We start from the raw sequence: 22,905 nt of genomic DNA, 5'->3' as shown, positions 1-22,905 counted from the left end.
CTTAATATTGGAAGAACAAATACTTATAATGTATACAGCCTTAACAACATCAACCTAGAGAAGTCGACTTGTGAAAGAGACCTAGGGGTACTTGTAAGCCCGGACCTACGGCCTAGAAAACAGTGCGTTAATGTTCGAAATAAGGCAAACAGAGTATTGGGTTTTATATCTAGAAGTGTAAGTAACAAGAGTGCAGAGGTCTTATTGCAACTATATCTTGCGCTAGTCAGGCCACACCTCGATTATGCGGTTCAGTTCTGGTGCCCCTATTATAGAATGGATATAAATTCACTAGAGTCGGTGCAGCGAAGAATGACAAAAATGATTCCGGGACTTAGATATCTTCCATATCAGGATAGACTAAAGAAACTTAACTTGCATTCCCTAGAAAGACAAAGAGTGCGGGGAGATATGATAGAAGTATTTAAGTGGGTGAAAGGAATCAATAAAGGGGATATAGATAAAGTTCTTATAATATCCGAGCAGGATAGGACTCGGAGCAACGGATTCAAGTTGGATAAGTTTAGATTTAGGAGGGAGATAGGGAGAAACTGGTTCACAAATAGGGTGGTGGACGAGTGGAACAAGCTTAGCAACTTTGTAGTAAGTGCTGGAACGCCGGAAAGTTTCAAAAGGAGGCTAGATGGATTCATGGATGATAGAGAGTGGGAGTAACTCGACAGGAGCTGCCATGCACAGGCCAACCGGCCTATTGCAGACTCCTTATTTTCTTATGTTCTTATATATATATATATATATATATATATATATATATATATATATATATATATATATATATAATATATATATATATATATATATATATATATATATATATATATATATATATATATATTACGGAAAGTGGTTCAGCCTTCTGGAGTGAACCTTTACAGAATGTGACTGACGGGTAATCAAGCTTGGACCATAAAGCAACACTTCCGCCACCCACTAATGGTGGAATCGAAAGCAGGAAATGTTCAGTATACAATTCACTCACCAACAACGTCAGCCTCACTCTGAGTAATATTTTAGGTCAGATTTCATTTATTATTAACCGAAGATGTATTGATTCTGAGTAGTCATACGAACCCCTAATCGTAAAGATATATTATAATTTATGTTCTATTGTATGAGTTATGGCTCCAGAAGAGATGTTGTGGGGTACGGGTTATTTGGTTCACACTCAGGATGGGATGGAGAAAGGAAACTCACAATGTGCTCTCTGTATACATATTGTACAATGCAGCTTGGTGCTGGGCAGTGGCAGCGTGGTTTCAGGCGTGATGTAGAGAGAGCTGATTGGTGAGGATGCTCAGAGGACCACCAGCTTGTGGGTCGCCATGCTCGCTGGCGGGAGCGAGGACCGCCAGGCAGGAGGAGGAGGAGGATGTGTTGCTTGCTGGTTAGTGTAGGTAGAAGAAGGGATGGTCACCACGAGGTCAGGTCTTATATAGCGGAGGTAGGCGTGGCTTAATAGTTGACCTCCGTCATGTAAGGCGGCGCTGGTTGACCTAGACCACGAGGCATACACTGGGGAATTCGCGGGGTGGGGTCGGCTACTCAGCGACAAGCGTTTGTAGGGGAGGAATCCACTACAATGTATTTATGAAGCTCTTATTCTGCCACAACAACAACAATTGATTAACTATTTTCTTTGTAGCTGACGGTCGTACGAGGGATATGTTACCTCGAGATATGTCTTCTTTGAGATAGTTTTTATTGATTCAAGTATTTTCAGTCACATGAATATTTGCCCATCCTATTTAACTTGCTAATGAATAAAGATGTATTTAAATAAAATGGGCTTATTTATGCCTACATGATAATTATAGGCATGTCTATTCAGTATGTAAGTTCTGAGGGCACCGATCATACTTTAAAATAGCTATTATGGTATTGATTAACATATATCAAACCGTCTATAATTTTAAAGTAAAGTTAGTAATGTTATATAATTCTTAAATCAGTCGGTAATATTTCCGCAATGCTGCGGTATGCGGTCGCCATAGCGCATGAAATATGGGGACCGCATACCCGTAGAGTCATATTACCGAGTAAACACGAAATTTCCGCACTTTGGCAACACTGCTGGTGTGTTGTGGTTTTGTTTACCAATTCCGGGTCATGTAATAGCGATATATCGTTGTTTAGTCTAAACGAATTATATTATAGATTAATAAAATAGTTACTACTAATAGTAATTATATTTTTACATTATTTATAATATGGAACTCTTTATAAACTTTATTAAAACCCAAGCAGAGTTGCCAACTTAGCGACTTTGTAGCTAGATCTAGAGCTTTTTGTTTTTTCTAGCGACATTTTAGAGCGATCTAGAGATATCCACAGAAATCTAGCGACTTTCTGGATACTTTTGGACTGTCCATGAAAACTCAGTTTTCCTAATTTCGAGCCATAATATATAGCAACGGGGTTACAGGGACAATAAATAATAAGAAAAGTTTAATACATTTGAACGGGTCGTGGTACAGAAGGAGGGACACGTCTATTTCCTGATCACTTGATGTCAGCCCGTCCATGGCTAATGTTGCCGTGTCGTCATTTATTTGTCTATTACCTTCGCCTTTGTAGCACCTGGGTAACTTACCTCTTTGTCAGATATGCAATATGAATTTCATTAATACGCTAAATTTTAAAGAATATTAGCAAAACATCTTATAGAATTAATTCTATCAAGCCTGCGTGGTTCCAAACTTGTCATCCGCGTCCACCATGGGTGACCCATAGACTCCATACAGTTGCCCCGACACTGTTCACCCGCTTTGCCAAAAACCATCAAGGAAAGTTTCCGCTTGTTTGCATGCTGTTTATTAATTTGAACCCTTCATAGTCCCAATAGAAAATGGGTAAGCCACAGTATTCGCAGCGATTTAGGAAGGAATGGCTCAGAGATGACAGATACAAAATTGGCTTCTGGAGGTGCCAGGAGATAATAAAAAAGGATTTTGTAAATTTTGCAAGTGTACTTTGTCTGCTAAGTTGTGCGACATTGAAAAACACAAAAACACTAAAAAACACAAGAAAGCAGAAGAGCCGTTTAGTGCAGAAAGACAGACAATTTTACCATTCAAGAAACTTGGTGAAGCAAAAAAAGTGGAGGGAACTCTGGCTATGTTTGTAGCTGAACATTGTTCTATTCGTGTGGTAGAACACTTAAGTGAAGTGTGTAAAGTATGTTTTAGTGACAGCAAGGCAGGCAGTGAACTCAAGTTAAAAAGATCAAAGTGTTCTGGGATAATATGCAATATTCTTGCGCCACATTTCACAGAAAATCTGAAAAATGATATTTTTATATAATGCATTTTATTTATACTCCGTCCATTATAGTCGGCATTATGAAAATATTATTTGCATCAAATTACTGAAGGGGGGGAATAATAGCTAGCGACTTTCCATGGAAGATTTAGCGACATTTAGCTACTTTTAGGTACCAGCCTAGCGACATTTGAAAATCCGAGTTGGCAACACTGGCCCCAAGTTCACAACAATGAATGCATTATATAACTCAAATACCCCTTGGCCCTTACCCCCAGCGACAGGCTACTCTGGGTCCAGATTCACTAACGCTGCTGAGACACGAAGTAAACGAGTTACTACTGTTATAAAAACATACATACAGCAACTTTCAAATCTCTAATAACGTGACAATTGTCGATAATTATGAATTATTAATGTCTCGCGATCACGTGAGTTTGTTTACAAACATTTGGCTCCAGCCTCCAGTTGACATGTGGTGATGCGCCATACCTTACTTTTATCCTCTTTAATGTTAATAAACTGAGTAAATGCATTTTTATTATGATAAATTACTAATAATAATCTAAAATATATTTAACTGAGTAATATACTGTATATTCGTGTTAGAAATGCTTAAGAGTGTTGGTGGTACAGTGAACAGTGGTAAGTGTACTGTACATATCTCACCATTTTAAAATCGATCACAAATCCGCTTAATCAACACTACAAGATACAGTACACACTTCAAAGAACACATATAAATGAAGCAATTCATTGGATACGTATTGTAAAAGTATTAACCCTTGAGAAGAATGATCTATTGTAAACGTTTTAGGACGATAATACCTGGATATGAAGTACTGTACTCATTTTACTTTTATCCTCTGCCACTGATACGTCAAGTCCAGGAAAAAAGTCACCTTAAAAAGTGCACGAAAAAACCTAACCTACGTGTAATGCCATCATATATATATATTGTGTTGTCATGTGTACAAGTCATTTAACTTTTTTCCTTTGACTTTATTTTCGTTCACCGATGGGTCAGGGTGAGACAGCACATCACCAGCGGCAGGTGAGACACAAACCTAATCTTTCTTATCTAATTATCTTAATACAGTACGGTACAAGTAATGGTCAAACACAACCACCGGGAAGAGACTAGTCACTTTAGTTGGACTACAACATTTAAAGGGAACAACTGGGTACTGTATTGGTGCATATTTAACTGACATCTCATTGGTTAAACTGACACACACACACACACGTTGGACCTTTAATGGTATATTTGAGTTAACTTTGTCCTCATTTTACGCAGGTGTTAAGCTGATAGTGAAGTGTAAGCAGTGTAGACTGTGATAATCAATTGATTTCTGCAGAGAATCAGTGGTTATAGTTTGACTACGGTGTTGAGACGCACAGAGGCTTATTATCCTTGTCTTCTGATAGTTAGATCTAGTTGTTGTTTTTTTTTGCAGTTAAATATTTTTTTCCTATTTACTGTAATTTAGAATGGAATACTTGTTTTAAATTAATGGAAAAGATTCAGAAAAGGTCAACCACAACTGGACTGATATGTATATGGGGAGATAGAGTAACCAAAATAATACTTTACTCTATAACGTTTTCGGAAAAAATGTATATTTTACTTGATTTTTGAATTTTGTATTCCTCTTAAAAACTGCAATTTTTTATCACACAAAATAGGCATGACTTGCAGAGTAAGATAAAATGCAAAAAGCTGACAAAACCAAACCTAACCAAACTATTACAGAAAATTATAAAGTGTGTAATACTGTATTTAAGTTAGGCGCCTGGGTTAAGGAGAGGAGTTAGGAAACTTTTCAATAGACGAAAAGTTCTTCAGACTATCAAGAACATCACAAAAATGGTGGAGGAAATAGATTAAAAAAATAAATAAAAAATCAAGACCCTAACCTAATGACTCAAATATCTTAACCTGTATAGTATACATGTCAAAACTAACCTAACTAGAGAAACCAGAAAAACCTGAACTGACCTTTTATCAAAGAGGGTTGAGCCCCACGTACCCCCAGTGTGTAAACCTGACCTAACCCAACAAGACAAAAAAGGGACCTAAAGAACTAAACCTCTATCTCCCTATATACAAATCACTAAACAGTTCTGTGGTTGACCTTTTCTGAATCTTAACCAGAAAATTATTGAGCCAGTATAAAAACTCTAATAATAATCTTGTTTATGTTGCAGGACTGAAGACTTACCATGAAGGTGAATAAGACCCTCTTGCCTATAAAGGTCCATTTCTTCATGTCCTGGGCCTGTAAGTGTTAATTGAATCTTGTTTATGTGATGTATTTGTTGATGGTTTCCGATGATAATGAAAGCAATAATGAAAATAATATTAATTTATACCACTACTGTTACCATAGCTGCTACTACTACAGCACTTCTACTACATGTACTACTATTGTATGACTACCAGACAGTTAATATTACCTGTATGTTCATGGTACAGGCTACTCCTCCGTGTTGCCCTTCATGATGGTGGTCGCCCGCCAGCTGGGTGTCCCCGTAGGCACCCAAGGTGTCATTAATGCCTTAATCATCACCACTGCCTTGTTCGCTAAGCCCCTCATCTCTGCCACCGCTGACCGTTTCCCGGCACTCAGGAAATCCATCTTCTTGGGCCTGTTGACTGCCATGGTGCTGGCGATCGGTCCTTTAGGGTTCCTGCCTCCGCTCTACGATCCTCCAGTCCTGAGAGGATATGTAGAGGGCACGAAGACAGATGTTGAGCGGTTCATTACCAAGGAATCAGGTAATTTTGTGCTATGGCTAAGTTTTGGGGATCTTTTGTTTGTTTTTATGTCCCTGTGTGATGTAGGATTAGAATTTGTTGGTTTGTATTTTTTATGGTGGAGAGAAAAGGTTATTTGGGTAAAATTCTTGGTGTGAAATATATTATGTTTTGTGTGTCTGTGTGTCAGCTAACCACAACCCTCCATCACTGCGTCTCTCCCTCATCATCCTCAGACAGGTGTTACGTGACAGAAGCTTGGGACTGCGTAGTCACCTGCATCCCTTCACACACGTGTCCTCTTGGATCTCTCCCAGTGAATGAACTCAGGATTTCCCATATCCACTCACAGGATGCCCCAAACCTTCACCACCTCCAGGAGACATCCTACACCTCTGGGATTAAAAATATGACAATTAAACATAATGTAAATGATCTCACAAGATCACATCTCCAACCTGGGATGCTAGACGCTCCAGGTAAAGACGAGATACTGGGAGCTTTTTATTCTCCTGATAATGTAACAAGGGAACATAAATTTGGTGAGCTTTCAAAGCCACCTAGAGTGACAGATGTCCCAAGGAGAGAAGACCAAGTGAGGGTTACCAACATCCAGCAGAAGACCCCAAGGGGAAGGGTAAGAGAAGGAGGTCATGTGTATCTTATAGAAGGTCTTCAGGCAGATGCCGACATCTTCAATATAAGGTGAGTCAAGGCATAATATACTGTACCAGATGTTGAGGTAATTAATATTTATTATGCCAGGTGTTTCTTCGCAGATATCTATCTGTGAAGAAGGTAAATAGATAGGTAGAAGAAGAATTACTAAAATCTTCATACTGTACAAGTTCACTTTCACATTGATGGCTTTCTTGGCTATCCTTGGTCAAATTGCCTTGCCAAACTGTTTACCATTACATGTATTTTATACCCTCACTGTCTAGGTACATTTTTTGTATACCTGTACTGTCTTTGTATATTGTTCCTCTTCTTCTTAAATTGTATAGCTACCTTGCCTACACACATGCTAAATCAATGTTTATGTTTTCCTTGTAGTTCTGTTATATGTACTACTATATATGATAAATGTTTACTTGTAACTTGTTCATACTGTACTCATAGTCTATTGTTCATGTGATGAATTCACAATAAAATCATTCAGTCATTCAATGTAAAATTATATGATGATTTTAGTGAATAAAATTAAAGTAAGATAAACTAACGGTTAAACTTGCTCCAAAAAGTGTCTTTACGGTTTTGTGCGAGACAATGTAACACAACCCTACCGAGACAATAGGAGACACTGTGTTTATTTTGAAATTCATTTGACCCCTCCATAAAGATACTGTTTTGGAGTGAGTGTACATAGACAGTGCAGGTATATAAACAATGGTAAACTGTAAGTAGATTAAACCAAAGTTAACCCCAAAAAGCTGTTAAAAAATTATTTCCATTAGCCTACACTGTGGTGGTGGTGAGTGGTCAGGATCGGAGTGTGTGGCACCCTGGATGTTGGGTCATTTCTGGCTCTATGTGGTACTTCTGCTGGTGGGTCAGGTCGCTTCCTTAACTGCAGAGTCTATCTCGGATGCCATCTGCTGTGACATCATCGGTATGTGGTGTGTGAGTTTGTGTGCCTCGGTGTTTGGGTGTGTGCATGTGTTGTATGTATGTGTGTGTGTGTGTGTTGTATGTATGTATGTATGTGTGCATGTGCATATGTTTGTGTGAGTGTGCTATGAGTGTCTATGTACACACAGTAAAAAAAGTACCGCATGGATTATGTGCGAAACAATATAACACCACAGGCAAGGAATAGTGGAATATGCGTATTGTTCCTGTGTTGTGGTGGTAGTCCCGCTGTCCTTGCCTGAGGGCATCCTCACATATCTTTTGCTAACGACATATCCTGCCGTATATATAGTTGATGGTATAACTGCATATGAATACATCAGGTGATGTATGGATCATTACGGAACTCAGCAGACCCCCTGCGCGAGACTTTTTTAATGTGTGTGCTTAGATAAAAGAATGATAACAAATCACAAGGATCAAAGTCAGGATTCTCAAATGTTCATACGCTCAAATTCATCCAATAACTGGATACTTGAACTGCAATAGAAATTAAAAGACCTGCAAAAATGAACTCAGAATTGCACGGGGAAAATATCATAAAACCTGTAATAATATGTTCACTGATTATGTTTGCAACACTATAACTAGTAAGGTTCTCAGCAACACCATATAGGTAGATAGATAAATAGATAGACTAGTGGATGGATGAAGGGAGGGAAAGATAGATGAATAGATAGATGGACAGGCAGATACCGGTAGTCAGTAAAGTCATCATAAAAGTCTACATAAATTCTGAGGACCTGGGGTGAGGCCATCAACTGCAGTATCACAGCCCCACAGGTGAGGGAGGGGACTACGGGAGTCAGAGAGCCTGGGGTGCCCTCAGCTACGGCGTGCTGGGGGTAGTAAGCGGCCTGCTGGTGGACTGGTGGTCAGGGACATCAATCACCAAGAACTACTCTCCGGCCTTCCTCCTGATGGTGGGCTTTGGGACCATAGATATCCTCCTGTGTACTACCTATCTCAAGGTGGGTCTGCTCTACCTGTCACCTTTCCCGAAGTGGGTGTTTAAGGTAACCTGGCCCTCACCTCCTATAAGCTTCACTCGTATCTTAACATCTACTCTCCTCCTCCATCATATTCATGGCTTTGTATACATTCATTCAACATATTCATTTTTTATATATCATCTCATTTATTCTTTCCACCACGTTGTTCCTACTTTGATAACATTATGCATAACATTACGCTTTCGTGAACATCTGTTGTTGCGGCAGTCTGTACTGTACACTCACACTTCTCTCTGTACATTTGTATTGAGAGCTACACTGCTACTGTATCATCAATCTGGTCACTTTAGTGTATTTTCTACCTCCTGTCATCCCTTCAAGGTCATGTTGGATTACTAGATGTCTTACCCAAGTCTTTACAGGTTTTCCTCATTCTCCAAATCATTACAGATCTTCATATTAGGTCACTACAAGCCCCCCCCTCGCCCCAGGTCAGATCATTAGAGCCCCTCCCCCCTTCTCCCCAAATCACTACGGGTCCTCCCTATCTCCCCAGGTACCCAAGTTAATGGATGGTACGCAGGTTTGGACACAGCTACGACCTCTCCTCCGCCAGCCACACATCTTCATCTTCCTCGTCCTCGCCTTCCTTATTGGCTTCTACGACGGCCTTGATGTAGGATACGTCTTCGTGTGAGTATCATCCTGTAGCAGCACCTGTAGGATGGTCTCATGGTCTTTGCTTTTGTAGGATGGAGGATTTTTATTTATTTATTTATTTTTTAATCTGTTGCTGTTAAGAATTTGTGTGAAATTTTTTGGGGAGCATCTCTCTCTCTCACCACACCTCACTTTCTTTCTCCCACCACACCTCACTCCCTCTCTCACCACACCTCACACTACCTCTCTCTCACCACAGCTTGCAGGAGGACATAGCAAAGGGGTCGTCTGTGATGCAACACATTAAGTTACTACAAGGACTCACCATGTTGATTCAGGCTATCTCCTCCTTCCCCTTCATGCTCCTCTGTGGTAAGATTTGGTTAGTTAGATTAAGTTAGATTTACCCATTAGTGTTGATTGTAAGCTTTTGCTGTACAGTACGTATACCAATGACAGTGCTCTCATAGTGTCAGGTAAAGATCCAAATGATATAGCTAACAAGTTATCATCTGAACTGGAGTCATGCAAATAATGGCTCATAGACAACAAATTATACCTACATCTTGGAAAGACTGAAGTAACATTATTTGAATTAAAAGAAAATTATTAAAGGTAAACAAATTCATTGTGCTATATGGGAATGAAACCAACTCAACTGTTACCTCACTGAAATACCTCTGTCCAACTCCTGACTCTTTGTTTGTCTGTTGAATTAATCGTAGGTAATATACCATTAGTTAAAAAAGTAATGCCAAAGTAAAATTTCTGTACAGCTGATGCCCATACCACCCTTTGTTTGGCACTCATACATTGTCACTTGGACTTTTCCTGCTTGTCATAGTACTCTGCCTTAACACAGAAGCTAAATTACAAGCTGCAAATTGTTTAAAACAAGTTGGGGAGGTTCAATCTTGACAAGAAAGCAAGAAATTACCTTAGTCATGAAGTTCTTCAATCACTGAACATGTTCAGTGTGATGGATAGTCAAGCAATTGAGGCTGAACACACTTGTAGGATTTTCAATGGGCTGGTATCCGTGGTCAATTTTCTATACAGTACCTGTACTGTTAACCATAGAATGTATTTTTTAAGTAATCCACCTGCCTCAGATAGTCCATGTGCATTATAATACTTGCAGAATTTTATGAAAAAACTTTCACTAATACTCCTGTAGACATAGTATTACTGATTAAAGACCAAGTGTAAGCCTAAACAATGGACCCTCCTGGAAGTGTAATTAGTGTTAATTATTGAGCCTAGAAATAATCAAATACTGTGCCTGAGAATAATTAAAACGCTTAGTATGCTGTGCGCGTAATATTTAAGTGACCTTCATATATATTTTCTCAGTGATGTAGTCTAACTTTACCATTTAAATATGCTAAGTTTTCACTTTCCAGAGAAAAAGTGTTTTGTCGTGGACGAGACGCTTGATCTATTACCTTGCTTTTTGGCAAATGACGTAATATTGTAGATTTTGTTCAGATTTCATGCACTTCCTTTATCTGCTGGTTAAGGATCTACATTCAAATTTTTAAAAATCGAATACTGTATGTACTGATAAACATCTCACAGCTTTGTGTCGACTATCCTTGGTCAAATTGCTTTTCTGTTTACCTTTGTTGTTTACCTGCACTGTCTCAGCACACATGAAACTGTATACAGTGACCCCTCGTTTAACGAACGCCTCGGTTAACGAAATTTCGGTTAACGAACTGCCTTCCATAAGGATCTTCAATTCAGTTAACGAATTTCTTACGAACCGACCTCAACATGTTTTCGCTTGCACTGACCGGGCAACCAGCTTTAGTATCAGTCCACCAATACATTAATCGGTTCTAGGGCTTAAATTCCTTACTATTTTGGTAAATATCAAGAAGTTTATACTATTCAATAATTTTAAAAGTTTAATGTTCAATTTTTTAGTCATTTTAACAATTATTGAACATAATTGAAGGTAAAGTGACTAGTTTAATGCGCGGCATCCAGCCTCTTAACACAGCAAACAGGCGTTAGTCTCTCTCTGTTTTCACTGGAGGTAACGTCTTGCTTGAGACTCTCTTCAACTAAACGCTTTTTTTCTGTGTTTCCAAGCAATTTATTGGTCATTTTGAAATATATTTTACATATTGACAATATATAATGCAGTGCAGTGTTGATTTAAAGAAAATAATCTTGAATTACACCAAGAGAGCTAAAATTTTATGGGTGAAATGGCGCCATGGGGTGATTTCTCTTCCACCCCAATGCCTTCTCTTCTTCCTTCTCCTCCACTCCCATTCTAAATCCCATCATCATCCAGGAGCCTTCTACATACACACCTCAAAGTAAGTGAACTTTTCTACCATTTTTGTTGAATTTAGGAAATTTTCGGTGAGCTGGAACCAATTACCCAAAAACCCATTGAAACAATGGTTTCGGTTAACGAACTTTTCGGTTAACGAATGACCTTCTGGAACAGATTCAGTTCGTTAACCGAGGGGTCACTGTACTCCCACGACCTACATGCACCGTTTATCTACACTGTCTATACTGTATTCATGCTGAGCTGTAGACCTGCATAGTTTATAAACATGCTTATCCAACTGTAAAACTGTTTGACAATTTTACTGAATACTGTAATTATTAGGTTAGGTCAAGTTAGATTTGGTTAATTAGCCTAGGTTAGATCTGAGTGTTTAGGTTAAGTTAGGTTTGGAGAGTCAGGCTCATGATACTCTTAAGGGATGAAGGATGTTAGAACTGCGTAGAGTTAACCCCTTGTGTAAGGTGTCACCTGTGAGCTGAATAAAATCATCCAGTGTTAGCCAAACAAATTATTGAAATTAGCGTCCCTGTAATGAAGGAGTTAAGGGGCTGAAGGTAAGGGTTGTTTAGAGTTAAGATCTGAAGAGAAAGATAAGGTCCAGGAAGCAGCAAAAGCATTCTTTCAGGTTCAGGGCTTTAGGAGTGCTCAGGTGTTAGGGAATATCTATATCTGCACCTTACTTTCCTGTCACCAACACACCAAGTTCATCTGTTCTTCCCAAATACTGTATAAATTAAAATCTAAACAAATAATATAAAAATGCATACAATCAGCCCAAAGTTTTGTTATTGTTTAGGTATCTCGGCTATCTTCCCTTTCATTTTTTATCAGTGTCATTCAGGATCTTGTGTTTGATTGGTTAGGTTAGATGTTACAGAGGGGCATTAGCTGGGGCATTATTTTTTTTCCTTACAGTTCAGAGATTTTGACTTGCCTCTAGACTGGTTCATGAAGATATTAGCATCCCAAAGGTTATGATATTGGTCTTTTTCCCTTTCTAATTCACCCCCAGACTGGTTCGTGAAGAAAATGGGTTCCCAGGGAGTGATGGCGTTGGTACTCTTCCTATATGCCATAAGACTGCTGGGGTTGGCACTGGTAAGTATGCTGGGGTTGGTCTGGACCACGGTGGCCATCGAGGTGATCAACGGGCCATGTTTTGGTTTGGGGTTCACGGCCATGATCGTACACGCGGCCAGCATTACGCCTCCAGGAACCACTAACACCGTCCAGAGCGTCGTCAGCCTCTGCTACGGCACTTTGGGTGAGACTACTTCAGGGTAATGTCACCTTCCTCACCAAAACTGCCCAACCAACCCTCTCACCACCTGCCCCACACCACTTCCCGCCCCCTCCTCAAGGTGTCAACCCACGCCAGATTACAAAGACATTTTATACTAACTTCAATCAGGTTTAACCTCCAAGTTACATAACAGTAAGTTATGCCTTTATACTGCACACAGTATTAGAGTCACCACCAGTTTCCACTATGACAGGGTATGCTGTTATAGATGCAGCTTGAAGGTTACACATCATTTTACTAGTTCTCTCTCTGGCAGGGTACGCCGGGGCCAGCTTCCTTGGAGGGTTAGTGTACGAGAGTGTTGGGGCATCGATGCTCTACTTCTACACAGGTGTACTGGCCTCCTTCACCTTTTTCCTTCATCTGCTGTACCTCAAGTTCTTCCCAAACCCTCAAGGTGAGTCTTACTACCTCCTAAGATACTGCATACTGTACCTATACTTTACCACTCTCTTCTTCACCTTTCTACACTTCCCTACACCTTTCTACACTTCCCTAAACTTTTCTACATGTTCTTGCACCTTCCCGCATACAAGTTTTTATTGATTGTTTTAGTATATTTATGTTGTAAAGTGAACATCTTTCTCTCTCTGTCTATCTATATATCAATTTATGTCTGTCTGTGTAGTTATCTGTCTGTTTGTCTACTGATCTATCTTTTTTCTATTTTCTTTTTACAGGCACAAAAACAACAGAGGTGGAACTGCAAGAAGTAACTGAGAAAGATATTCTGCCTTTAAATAAGACAACAAACAGTAATAAACGAGAAGAGGAGGAAGAGAAGAGAAATGATAAACAAGACGAGAGAAGGGTTGAAGAGGAGAGACTTTTAACAGTGAAGAGCTGGAGAGGAGAGGAGAGAGGATGCAAGGAGGAAGATGATAAGCTATTCAAAAAAAGTCCGAATGGGAATTAATGATGATTATGGAAATAGAGGAACAGAGTGAAATAGGAAAGGAATTCTTGAGGATTATGGAAAAAAGTGAGTACCAATCTAAAATCTTTGGTTTTAAAAAATATATACAGTACATAACAACAAAAGCTGGATCTCTTAATTAAAGAAGAAATAATGAATTTATTAATTTTTTTTTTTACTTTATCCTCTTCACCACTGTCAGTCTGTTAGCCTTGGTCAGTCAGCCAAATCTCTGTTACACACTGTAGGCAAATACTTGCTATGTACTGGCTCTCTGTTACACTATTGGCATATACTGGCTCTCTATTACACTATTGGCATATACTGGCTCTGTTACACACTGTTGGCAAATACTGGCTCTGTTACACACTGTTGGCAAATACTGGCTCTCCCTTAAGCACTGTTGACAAGTACAATATGTAGTGGGCATGTACTGGCTCCCAGAACGTTTCTGTACTTGTGCCAGTGTTGGTTAAGGCTGGTCTTGAATGATCTCACACTCGGTGCCCTGACAATTTTCTATTAACGTGTGTGGTAGTACAGTACTGCACAGTATGTGTGTGGTAGACTGAGAGTAGTAGGTGTTTGATATAATAATAAAGCTTTACAAAGTAATGGAAAATAAAAGAAGTACATTTGATTTAATTTGCATTTAGAATGATTTGATTCTTATTTTATCAGTAATTTAATACAGTTCAGTATTTTGAAATATTTATTATCACATAAGAGTAAAGTATTTCACATATTTTACTTTACACGTTAAATATTCTCATTCAATACACATTCAGGATTTTTTTAACACGTGCACAGTATATTAAATAAGTACACACTGCACTGGCCAAAATACACACAGAGATACTGTATTGCACTGAGCAAGATGTGTATACAGCATTGGTATACAATAAATGTATGTTGAATTTGTTTAGATATATGTAGGATGGAATGCCTCTATAATAATAATACTGTACTATCATAATTATCACAGTTATTGTGAAATGGACACATATCTAACATGAGCGAGTTATACAGAGTATATATATATATACTGTACTGTATAGTATACTGTATATATATCACATTTATGAAAGAAATACTGTATTGTTAGCATGATGTATATGACCTTTAAACATGGCTGTCTGATACTCAAGTCATTTTCTTGGCTTCTGTCACAAATTTTCTCATCATGTTAAAATATTTTCTCCTCTCGTTACATCACCGTCATGCTGTTGATGAGGCAACACCTCTGACACCACAACACAAATTATCCTTTCTTGCTACTACATTAACTTTTCTGGCATCAGTTACTTATCCTGTTCACTACTGTATTTGTCAACCTATTAGCCAGTAGTCTTTCCCTGTGTCACAATTTCCCTATATTTTCTTCATTGCACCTTTCCTGGCTACCTCACTTACTGCCATCAACACTTTTCTGTCTAGTGTTAATCTGAATAAATAATCTTCACGTTAGCGAGAATCTCCGGTACCCAAAACTCTCCAATAGCTAGAATGAATTTTGAACCTTCTGAGAAATTCCTGGGAAAATCTCTCCATTCTGGGCATGGGAACAAGTTTCTGAGGATGAAGTCGCGAGTCATGTGCATTTTCCCCCCAAAATTCTTCGTTCCAGGCATAGGACCAATTTTCCAAGATATCGTATGAAACTCCTACGCATCCCCACATGTCGGGCACATGGGTGGGCTAGCTGCTTGAGTAACTTAGGCCAAAGGCTCAAACACTTGGTTCATATTCTGCTGCCATTGCAAAAGGCATACAATTGTGTTGTGCAGTATACTGTTTATTATTGAACCAGGACACAATCAGCAAAGAATATAGTGTTAGAGCAGTGTAAGACATCAAAAATTATTACAGTTACATTAAGTATACAGTACAGGTAACCCTAGTTTAGCGTTAATTCACTTAATGATACTTTGGTTTATCAATATAGAATTAACACCCTTTCCCGTTTGTTACATAAAAACTCTGTGCTCCAATTGTGCATCTATACTGTCACTTGTTTACGCTACCTGCACGCCACCTACCCACCCACGCCATGTACTGTACAAAATGTTTACCACCTGTCATTTGATCATTGTCTTACATGCTTCGCTGTTAGTGCTGCATACACTATAGCTGTGCATCATTGTTAATGCTGCACATCGCTGTGACTTTTACAGGCTATTGAGTACTGTACTGACTGTTCATAAACAGTACTCTATTGTGATATTGTGTAAAGTAACTGAACTTTGAAAAAAATGACAGATAAGCATATTGCTGTTTCACCTCCTTCATCAGGCAAGGCCAAGCTCTCCCTCAAGTCATTGAGCTTGGATATGAAGCTTGACATTATACAGCATCATAAGAGAAGTGAAGGGTCAAACTACCTTGTGAAAATACTTGGCCTTGAGCAGTCAACTGTGTCGATCATCATTAAGAAGATACATTTTCCGACACAGGGAGTGAGTCGCGGCCTTAGTAACAGTAGTCCTCCAGCCTCGGACAGGACACATGATAACACTTTGCTTTTGTATTTAGGTGAAAAATTCATTAAGTGTGAAAGTACTGTACATAGCTGAGTGGACAGTATATGTCTACTGTCAGCTAGTGTGTAAGTACAGTACACAGTGCATGTACAATCCCTTCTTCATGGAGGGAGAGGAGAGTGAAACTTTGATAACACATACTACAGTAGATGATACAGGACATCCTGTATTATCATATCACCATTTAGCCAGCCGGCATCACAAGCCCACCATGACAGCATCTGCTAGCGAGTAAAGTATAGTGTATACAGCAGTATACTTCATTTATTTACAATATATTGTATGTGTACAGAGGTGTTTCCATAAATAAATACAGCTCTGTGTCTGTCCATGCGAGATGAGTTTAGACTCTCTGAAAGCTTACCCCAGAAGGTGTACCGGGAAAAATTATGGTACGAGAAATTCATCTCCATACCTGGAAAAATCTCATTTCCAATTATTCCAGCTAATGGGGATATCACTTTTTGTTCTTTCTGTACAAGAGAGAAATGTCATCACTTAATGTTCATAATTAAAAGTAGCCTGGGGTTATTTCATCGGATAGGGACAGACAAAATTCACTAAATTAAAAAAAAATTGCACTAAATAACCTGAGGTTGCTATACCTCTTAATTTCTATTAGTATTCCTGTTTATGGTTAAAAAAATAAGAGTAAACAGTACTTAAGTATACTAATTGTAAATTAAGAGATTAAGTCGCTAATAAAGAATTTATGGCAGAATTTCAGTCCAAAAATGACCTGTCTTTCAAGAATTGACTGAATTTGTGTTTTCCATCATGAGGGAGACTCACTCCAGCAAAGTGTGGCTTGATACCATCGACGGGTCAGTCAAGATAGTTAGTCAGTTTTATAAGTGGAGTCACCCTGGTCTTTTAAGTACAGTAACCATTGTCTAATAACTACTGTATTGCCAAGCTTCTTCATAAGTAGGAATCACCCTGGTTAGTAGTTAGTACCACTACTTTATAAAATAATGAAGGTTGTCATACTCCTCACTTTAAGTTATCTTGTTCTATAAGTTGGCCACCTTGAACTGGCCCACATCATTTGGCACATTAAGTCATTACACTATTTATTTTCTGCCTCAAGATTCTAATTAAATTTTTTTTACCATAATCAATACAGTAAATACAAAAAATATATAAATCATCACCATATGGCTTATTACATAAAGGGTTTGTTATCAGTATAATATAACATAATAGAGGATGGGTTGTCAGTATATAAAATAAATTACATAATACAGGAACTGATTAACAACAGTGTCTTAACTTGGGTGTAGATGGCCCCCTAAATCGCAACACAATAATCTACCTCCTGTTCATGCTGGTTGACATCCCACCCTGGGTCATAGCTTTATATCAATATTGATATAAACAATGTACTGTAGCACTGCACTGTACTGTACATGCTCCAAAAAGTATTTTTACAATTGTGTTATATGACACAATGGATGAACGATTTAGGTTGAGTGAGGGTTAATGTTCAGTACATTAAGTTTGGTTAATTAGTTCAAGGCAATTTAGGCAAGGTAGAACACATTAACCCTTTTGCCGGATGCTGGTGCCATTTGCATCACTACAGTATGTGGGCTGTTAGAAGTGAGATGTCTCCCACGACCCTCAACGCTCACACTGGTGCATAAGATATTATATTCCCACACTCATTTTCAGCCATCCCAATTCACTTCTAGGAACTATTTTGTTCTTTGATCACTTAGTCAGATATTTTATCCTTTTAACTCAATTAAAAGAAGAAGAAATTTGCAAAATTTTACCCATAAATGGTAAATGAAAACAAAATTCAATGAAAAAAATTATGCATTCATCGACTAGTCTATGGGTGAGATTTGGACCGAACGAGTGGCCAGCGTAAGGGTTAAGTTAACTTCAGTCTCAGGTGAGGTGAATTATGTGAACTTTAGGTTAAAGTTTGGTAAATTAAGTTAACTTTAAACTTAAATTAGGTCAAATTTTAAATTAATCTATCTACACTAGGCCTAAAGTTTAAATTATATAAAATATTGTACATTAATTTCAGGTTTTCGTTAAGTCACGTAGAATAAGTAAACTCAAGGTTTAGGTTAAGTTTGGTTAACTCTTAAGTTTAAATAACGAAGGTAAGTTAATGAGAGACATAGATAAGGTTAGGTTGGTGCGTCAAGTTTAGGAGATGTAGTGTACTGTACTATGTCATATGCGCAGTAGATGTACACTCACATGCATGAGGTGTATACTATGTCATGTGCATGAGGTGTACATTGTCACATGCATGAGGTGTACACTGTGTCACATGCACAAGGTGTATACTGTGTCATTTGCATGAGGTGTACACTGTGTCATGTCCATGAGGTGTACATTGTCACATGCATGAGGTGTACACTGTCATGTGCATGAGGTGTATACTGTGTCATTTGCATGAGGTGTATACTGTGTCATTTGCATGAGGTGTACACTGTCACGTGCATGAGGTGTACACTGTCACGTACATGAGGTGTACACTGTCATGTGCATGAGGTGTACGCTGTGTCACGTGCATGGGGTGTACACCGAACAAGTTCAGCTCATACTTGGAGATCTAGTAAAGAAAAGATCACTCACTTAAGCATCACTTAACATGCTTCACTGTACTTCACTTTACGACTATTTTAGATAAAACTAACTTGTGTTTATAAGGAACAATGAAGGTGAAAACAGGAACGAGGTGCATGTAACAGAGAACAGATGATTGTGCGTAACAGAGAAGAGTCTGAATGCCCAACAGGTTATAAGTTAATAAGTGGTGAAATTGATTAATTAAAAAAAAAACCTTAGAATGTTATCATCAAGCAGATAAAAAAGATATTAATAGTCATTAAAAAGCTGCACTTCTATATACACATAATATTTCTTGATGTGAAACTATTGTTTTTAATATGAACGGATTTTTATTCATTAACGAGTTAAAAAATGAGCTAGCCACGTGGGATCAAATCCATATCAGCCCTTATCATAACTAAATAAGGCAGAAGGTTTCAATGCTTCATAATATAATCAAGCTCACTAGTGTACCTCAGATGTATCTATATACTGGACAGTATGCTCAGAGATGATTGCATATGTGCATACTATGTTATCTGATAGTTCTATGCCTATCTGTAATTCTGTTAATCCCCAATTGTGAACTTCAGTACAGTACTCAGTGAATATTACATTATAAGTACAAGTACTACTCTGCAAAATTCATATTATAAGTACTCAGTGAATTTAAATTATAAGTACAAGAACTCTGTGAACTTCATATTATAAGTACTCAGTAAATTTCTCATTATAATTGCACTCTAATTATCATTATAAGTACCCTGCGAATTAGACATTGAAAGTGTACCCCTTACTTAACATTAAAAGTGCCCCGTGAATTTAATACAACTGCCCAACAAGACTATAACATGAGTATTCTCTCCTTAATCACTGTACAGTATCACCAAAACTGTAGCGCTGTACAGTTTCACATATCACAAATTATACGTCAAAATGATTGGCACTTACTGTCTTCTTCTTCTTCTTCCCAGTCTACCAACAGTCATGGAAAGACAAAGACAAACTACACACTCTTAACATTCTCAGCTGACTGGTATATTTTGCTTTACCCATACTGTACTCCTCACAATGTTCAGCTTCTTGTCTTTCTTCCATGGTTTTTGCACTTCTTCAGAGTTGGTTTTCTGGTTGTAACTCCACCGACTCTCTGTCTTCCGCCACCGACTCTCTGTCTTCCCCCACCGATGTGTTTTCTCCCTCGTTACTCGGAGCCACGCTGTCTACGTTCAGCGCCGTTTTCTCTATGTCTTTACCCGGTGGTTCCATTAAGGTGTCACCGTTTTCAGACACTGAAAGAGCAACACCCTTATATCAATACAGCACAAAACTTTAGTCTGTTCATTATGGAAATGTCACACTCGGCCTCCACTGCCCAGCAATATAAAGTACGGTTTTGTGATTGGGTAATGTGGCAGTATCCTCTGTGGTAGCATATTTTAGTCAATTGACAGCACTTCATTCATCTTTCTTTTTTTTTTTACTGGCCAATCACAAGCTAGGACGAGAGAGAAAGAGGGTTGACATTTCATAATGAATAGTCTATACAAGAATGTAATTATTCAAGCTATCAAATATTGTTACACCTGATCATTTGTCTTTACAGGTTATTTCATCTGAAGAGCAAACATCCTAATGCTACCAGGGGGAGGTATTAGGTTAGTTTAGTTAGGTCAGGTCAGGATGGTTAGTCTTCAGATAATCCCTAATATCTTCATTCCTCTCCCACTCCTCTATGATGGGGGGGGGGGGATCACAGAGGTACAGAAACCTAAAAAAAATGGGGGAAATAAGATTAAGAAAGACACAAGAGGAGTATGGACAATAATAAGAAAGAACCAAGATAGCATGTAATAATATATACAGCATATATCTCCACACATCTTTACTCGTAATTTCAAATGTACACAAAAGTGAATTTCATCTTCATCACTAATTCAAAATACGGGCATCCCATGAGTTACAGATGGGGTTACATCCTAGAAAAGTTGTCCGTCACGTTATCAATTTGTTGCAAAAACCAAGTTAAGTGATCAGGTTCTTCATTCACACTATTGCTGTTACACAAGACACACTGTTAGGGTCCATTTCATCCAGATGCAGTACAGCATTCCTATCATTTCTACCAAGTTACCAATGTACTGTCATTGCCTATACAGTACTAATTAATTGTCGAGCTAAAATTTGATTATGTGATTTACAGTGTCAATACGAGAGCTAGGACAAATGTTAACAATATTCAGCTCGTGGTACAGTATTTCTTCCATGGATAACCAAAGTCAACTCCAAACAGATAATCACACTTAGGTCATAGTTAGCACTTCTCTACTGTAAGATGGACAAAAAAGAAAACTTAAAAACAAAAGAGAAAGTTACTGTGGGTAATAAGAAGAAAGTCTTACTTTCTGGTGGTGGCATTAATCTGATAGCAATGAAGTGCATGGCAAAGGTGATGGTAGCAGTGATGCCTGCCACTAGGTAGGTTCCTGGTCCCCCTAGACTTGAGTATAATAATCCACCGACGAATAACGCGACGGCATATCCTGGTAATAAATAACTCCAATTAATATTTGTAAAAGGTTGAAGAGGTATTGATAATTAATTTTTAACTTCTTTATACATACTACACAAGAGATGGATGTGATGCTGGGTTGTGTATGGGGAACAGTGATGGACAGACATATCACCTTGATGTGAAAGAGGAACAACATAGTAGAACATATCTGTGTTAATGTGAATAAATGAGAGAGAATGAATATACTGTACATATACAGTAGAATATTACAACATCACCCAAATGAGGCAGTGAAAGTTGACAAACAAATAAGTCTTGCCACACCACAGCCATATTAAACATTGCTCACCCCACTGCTGTACACCCCCATGAGCACCTCTTATGTTCTGCATCTTTATGTGACATCTTCTAGTCTCCAGATAACTTTTCAAAATTCTGTTACTAATGGAAAATTTGTTTCTTACCGATGCTCTCATAACAGATGTTGACAACACTCTGTACGGTGGTGCTGGTCCCTGGGGGCGACACCTTGGCTGAGTACACCACAATGGCCGTGTACCCTAGACCATAACAAGGTCCATTTAAGATCTCCACCAAGAGCGTAGCCCAGACGGGACCGTAGGCACCCACCACCGACAGTCCCAGCAGCCGGAAGATGTACAGGAAGAAGACAATGGAGGTCACATTGTTAGCCCCAAATTTCTGCATAAACCAGTCTGGAAAGTAATGTAAATAATCATAAGTTCATCCGTTGTTTGACAGCTCTCACATCTACTTGAGCTTCCCTGTGATCCAAGTATAATGACCCTAAACTTACCCCAAACTTTACCTAACTTACCATAGAGAAATCCATCTTACCATAACAACAGTGGCAGATTTAGGTACAATCTAGATAAGTTATACATTAGAGCCTCACAGGTCAGAGGGGCCTCTCCGAGTTGAAAATAGTAAAAATAAATAAGTAAATACTATCTTCGTAAACTTCCTGACCTCTCGTACGTCTACGGGAAAGGGTCGCGGAAAGGGGACGTGATTGCTGCCCGTATCATCATTGGGTATGAGTTTGCTTGGGAGATTGGTATCCCCGCATCCCCTGAGCAACGCGCTTGTGCATTATGCAGAAGACCCGACAGCAGCACCCTTTTCCACTACCTCCTAAGATGTCCCCACACACAACGCTTCCGTGACGCCTGCTGGACCACCACTCCACGACCCCCTGACGGAGACACGATGATCCTCCCCATACTGGCCAGATATTTTGTAAATAATATTGATTATGTGTAAAAGGAATATCCTTCCTTCCTTAAGCTTTAGTAAGCCCCTTTATAATATTTATACTGTATATACTTGTCACACTTGCCAGATGCTTCTGGTGTCATTGTACAGGGGTACCTAGTGACAGCACTAGGATCCCGCTTCCTCTATCAAGGAATAAACAATTGATATTGAAAATTGAGTAAA

General features: G+C 38.6%; 2 protein-coding genes across 8 annotated transcripts in view; one reads left to right on the top strand and one right to left on the bottom strand.

Annotated features, from left to right (window-relative positions):
• Positions 1-3,478: 3,478 nt before the first annotated feature.
• Positions 3,479-22,060, top strand: LOC121863047. Of its 5 annotated transcripts, XM_042361527.1 has the most exons (13): positions 3,487-3,605; positions 4,307-4,333; positions 5,488-5,560; positions 5,756-6,058; positions 6,274-6,742; positions 7,495-7,649; positions 8,453-8,640; positions 9,179-9,315; positions 9,542-9,654; positions 12,606-12,857; positions 13,153-13,293; positions 13,577-13,878; positions 21,926-22,060. In XM_042361527.1, the coding sequence occupies exons 3-12, from the start codon at positions 5,503-5,505 to the stop codon at positions 13,810-13,812; spliced, it is 2,052 nt and encodes a 683-aa protein (XP_042217461.1). In that variant the 5' UTR covers positions 3,487-3,605; positions 4,307-4,333; positions 5,488-5,502; the 3' UTR covers positions 13,813-13,878; positions 21,926-22,060. The 5 variants fall into 5 exon arrangements, with proteins under 5 accessions (XP_042217454.1, XP_042217488.1, XP_042217461.1 ...); XM_042361520.1 differs by lacking the exon at positions 4,307-4,333 and having other exon boundaries at positions 3,479-3,605; XM_042361536.1 differs by lacking the exons at positions 3,487-3,605; positions 4,307-4,333 and adding an exon at positions 4,373-4,463.
• LOC121863032 overlaps positions 14,448-22,905 on the bottom strand; it is a 63,401-nt gene continuing 54,943 nt past the window's right edge. For 2 of the 3 annotated variants that reach the window (XM_042361493.1, XM_042361509.1), the window contains 3 exons: positions 21,909-22,160; positions 21,332-21,472; positions 14,448-20,221 (listed from right to left, as the gene is read on the bottom strand). In XM_042361493.1, the coding sequence (XP_042217427.1) occupies positions 20,043-20,221; positions 21,332-21,472; positions 21,909-22,160 (572 nt within the window). In that variant the 3' untranslated portion in view covers positions 14,448-20,042. The remainder of the gene's footprint in view (positions 20,222-21,331; positions 21,473-21,908; positions 22,161-22,905) is intronic. The other variant, XM_042361499.1, reaches the window with a different exon arrangement.

Source organism: Homarus americanus, unplaced genomic scaffold, assembly GCF_018991925.1.
Source record: "Homarus americanus isolate GMGI-L3 unplaced genomic scaffold, GMGI_Hamer_2.0 scaffold40248, whole genome shotgun sequence".
NCBI lineage: Eukaryota > Metazoa > Arthropoda > Malacostraca > Decapoda > Nephropidae > Homarus > Homarus americanus.
The sequence above is the reverse complement of the archived record's forward strand: the minus strand, read 5'-3'. Positions and strand labels throughout refer to the sequence as shown.

Bases quoted from the DNA above. Each gene is read 5' to 3' on its own strand.
- LOC121863047 (XM_042361520.1), top strand. From the start codon at position 5,503: ATGAAGGTGAATAAGACCCTCTTGCCTATAAAGGTCCATTTCTTCATG. The intron at 8,641-9,178 runs GTGGGTCTGCTC...CTATCTCCCCAG, and splicing joins TGTGTACTACCTATCTCAAG to GTACCCAAGTTAATGGATGG. The intron at 9,655-12,605 runs GTAAGATTTGGT...ATTCACCCCCAG, and splicing joins CCCCTTCATGCTCCTCTGTG to ACTGGTTCGTGAAGAAAATG.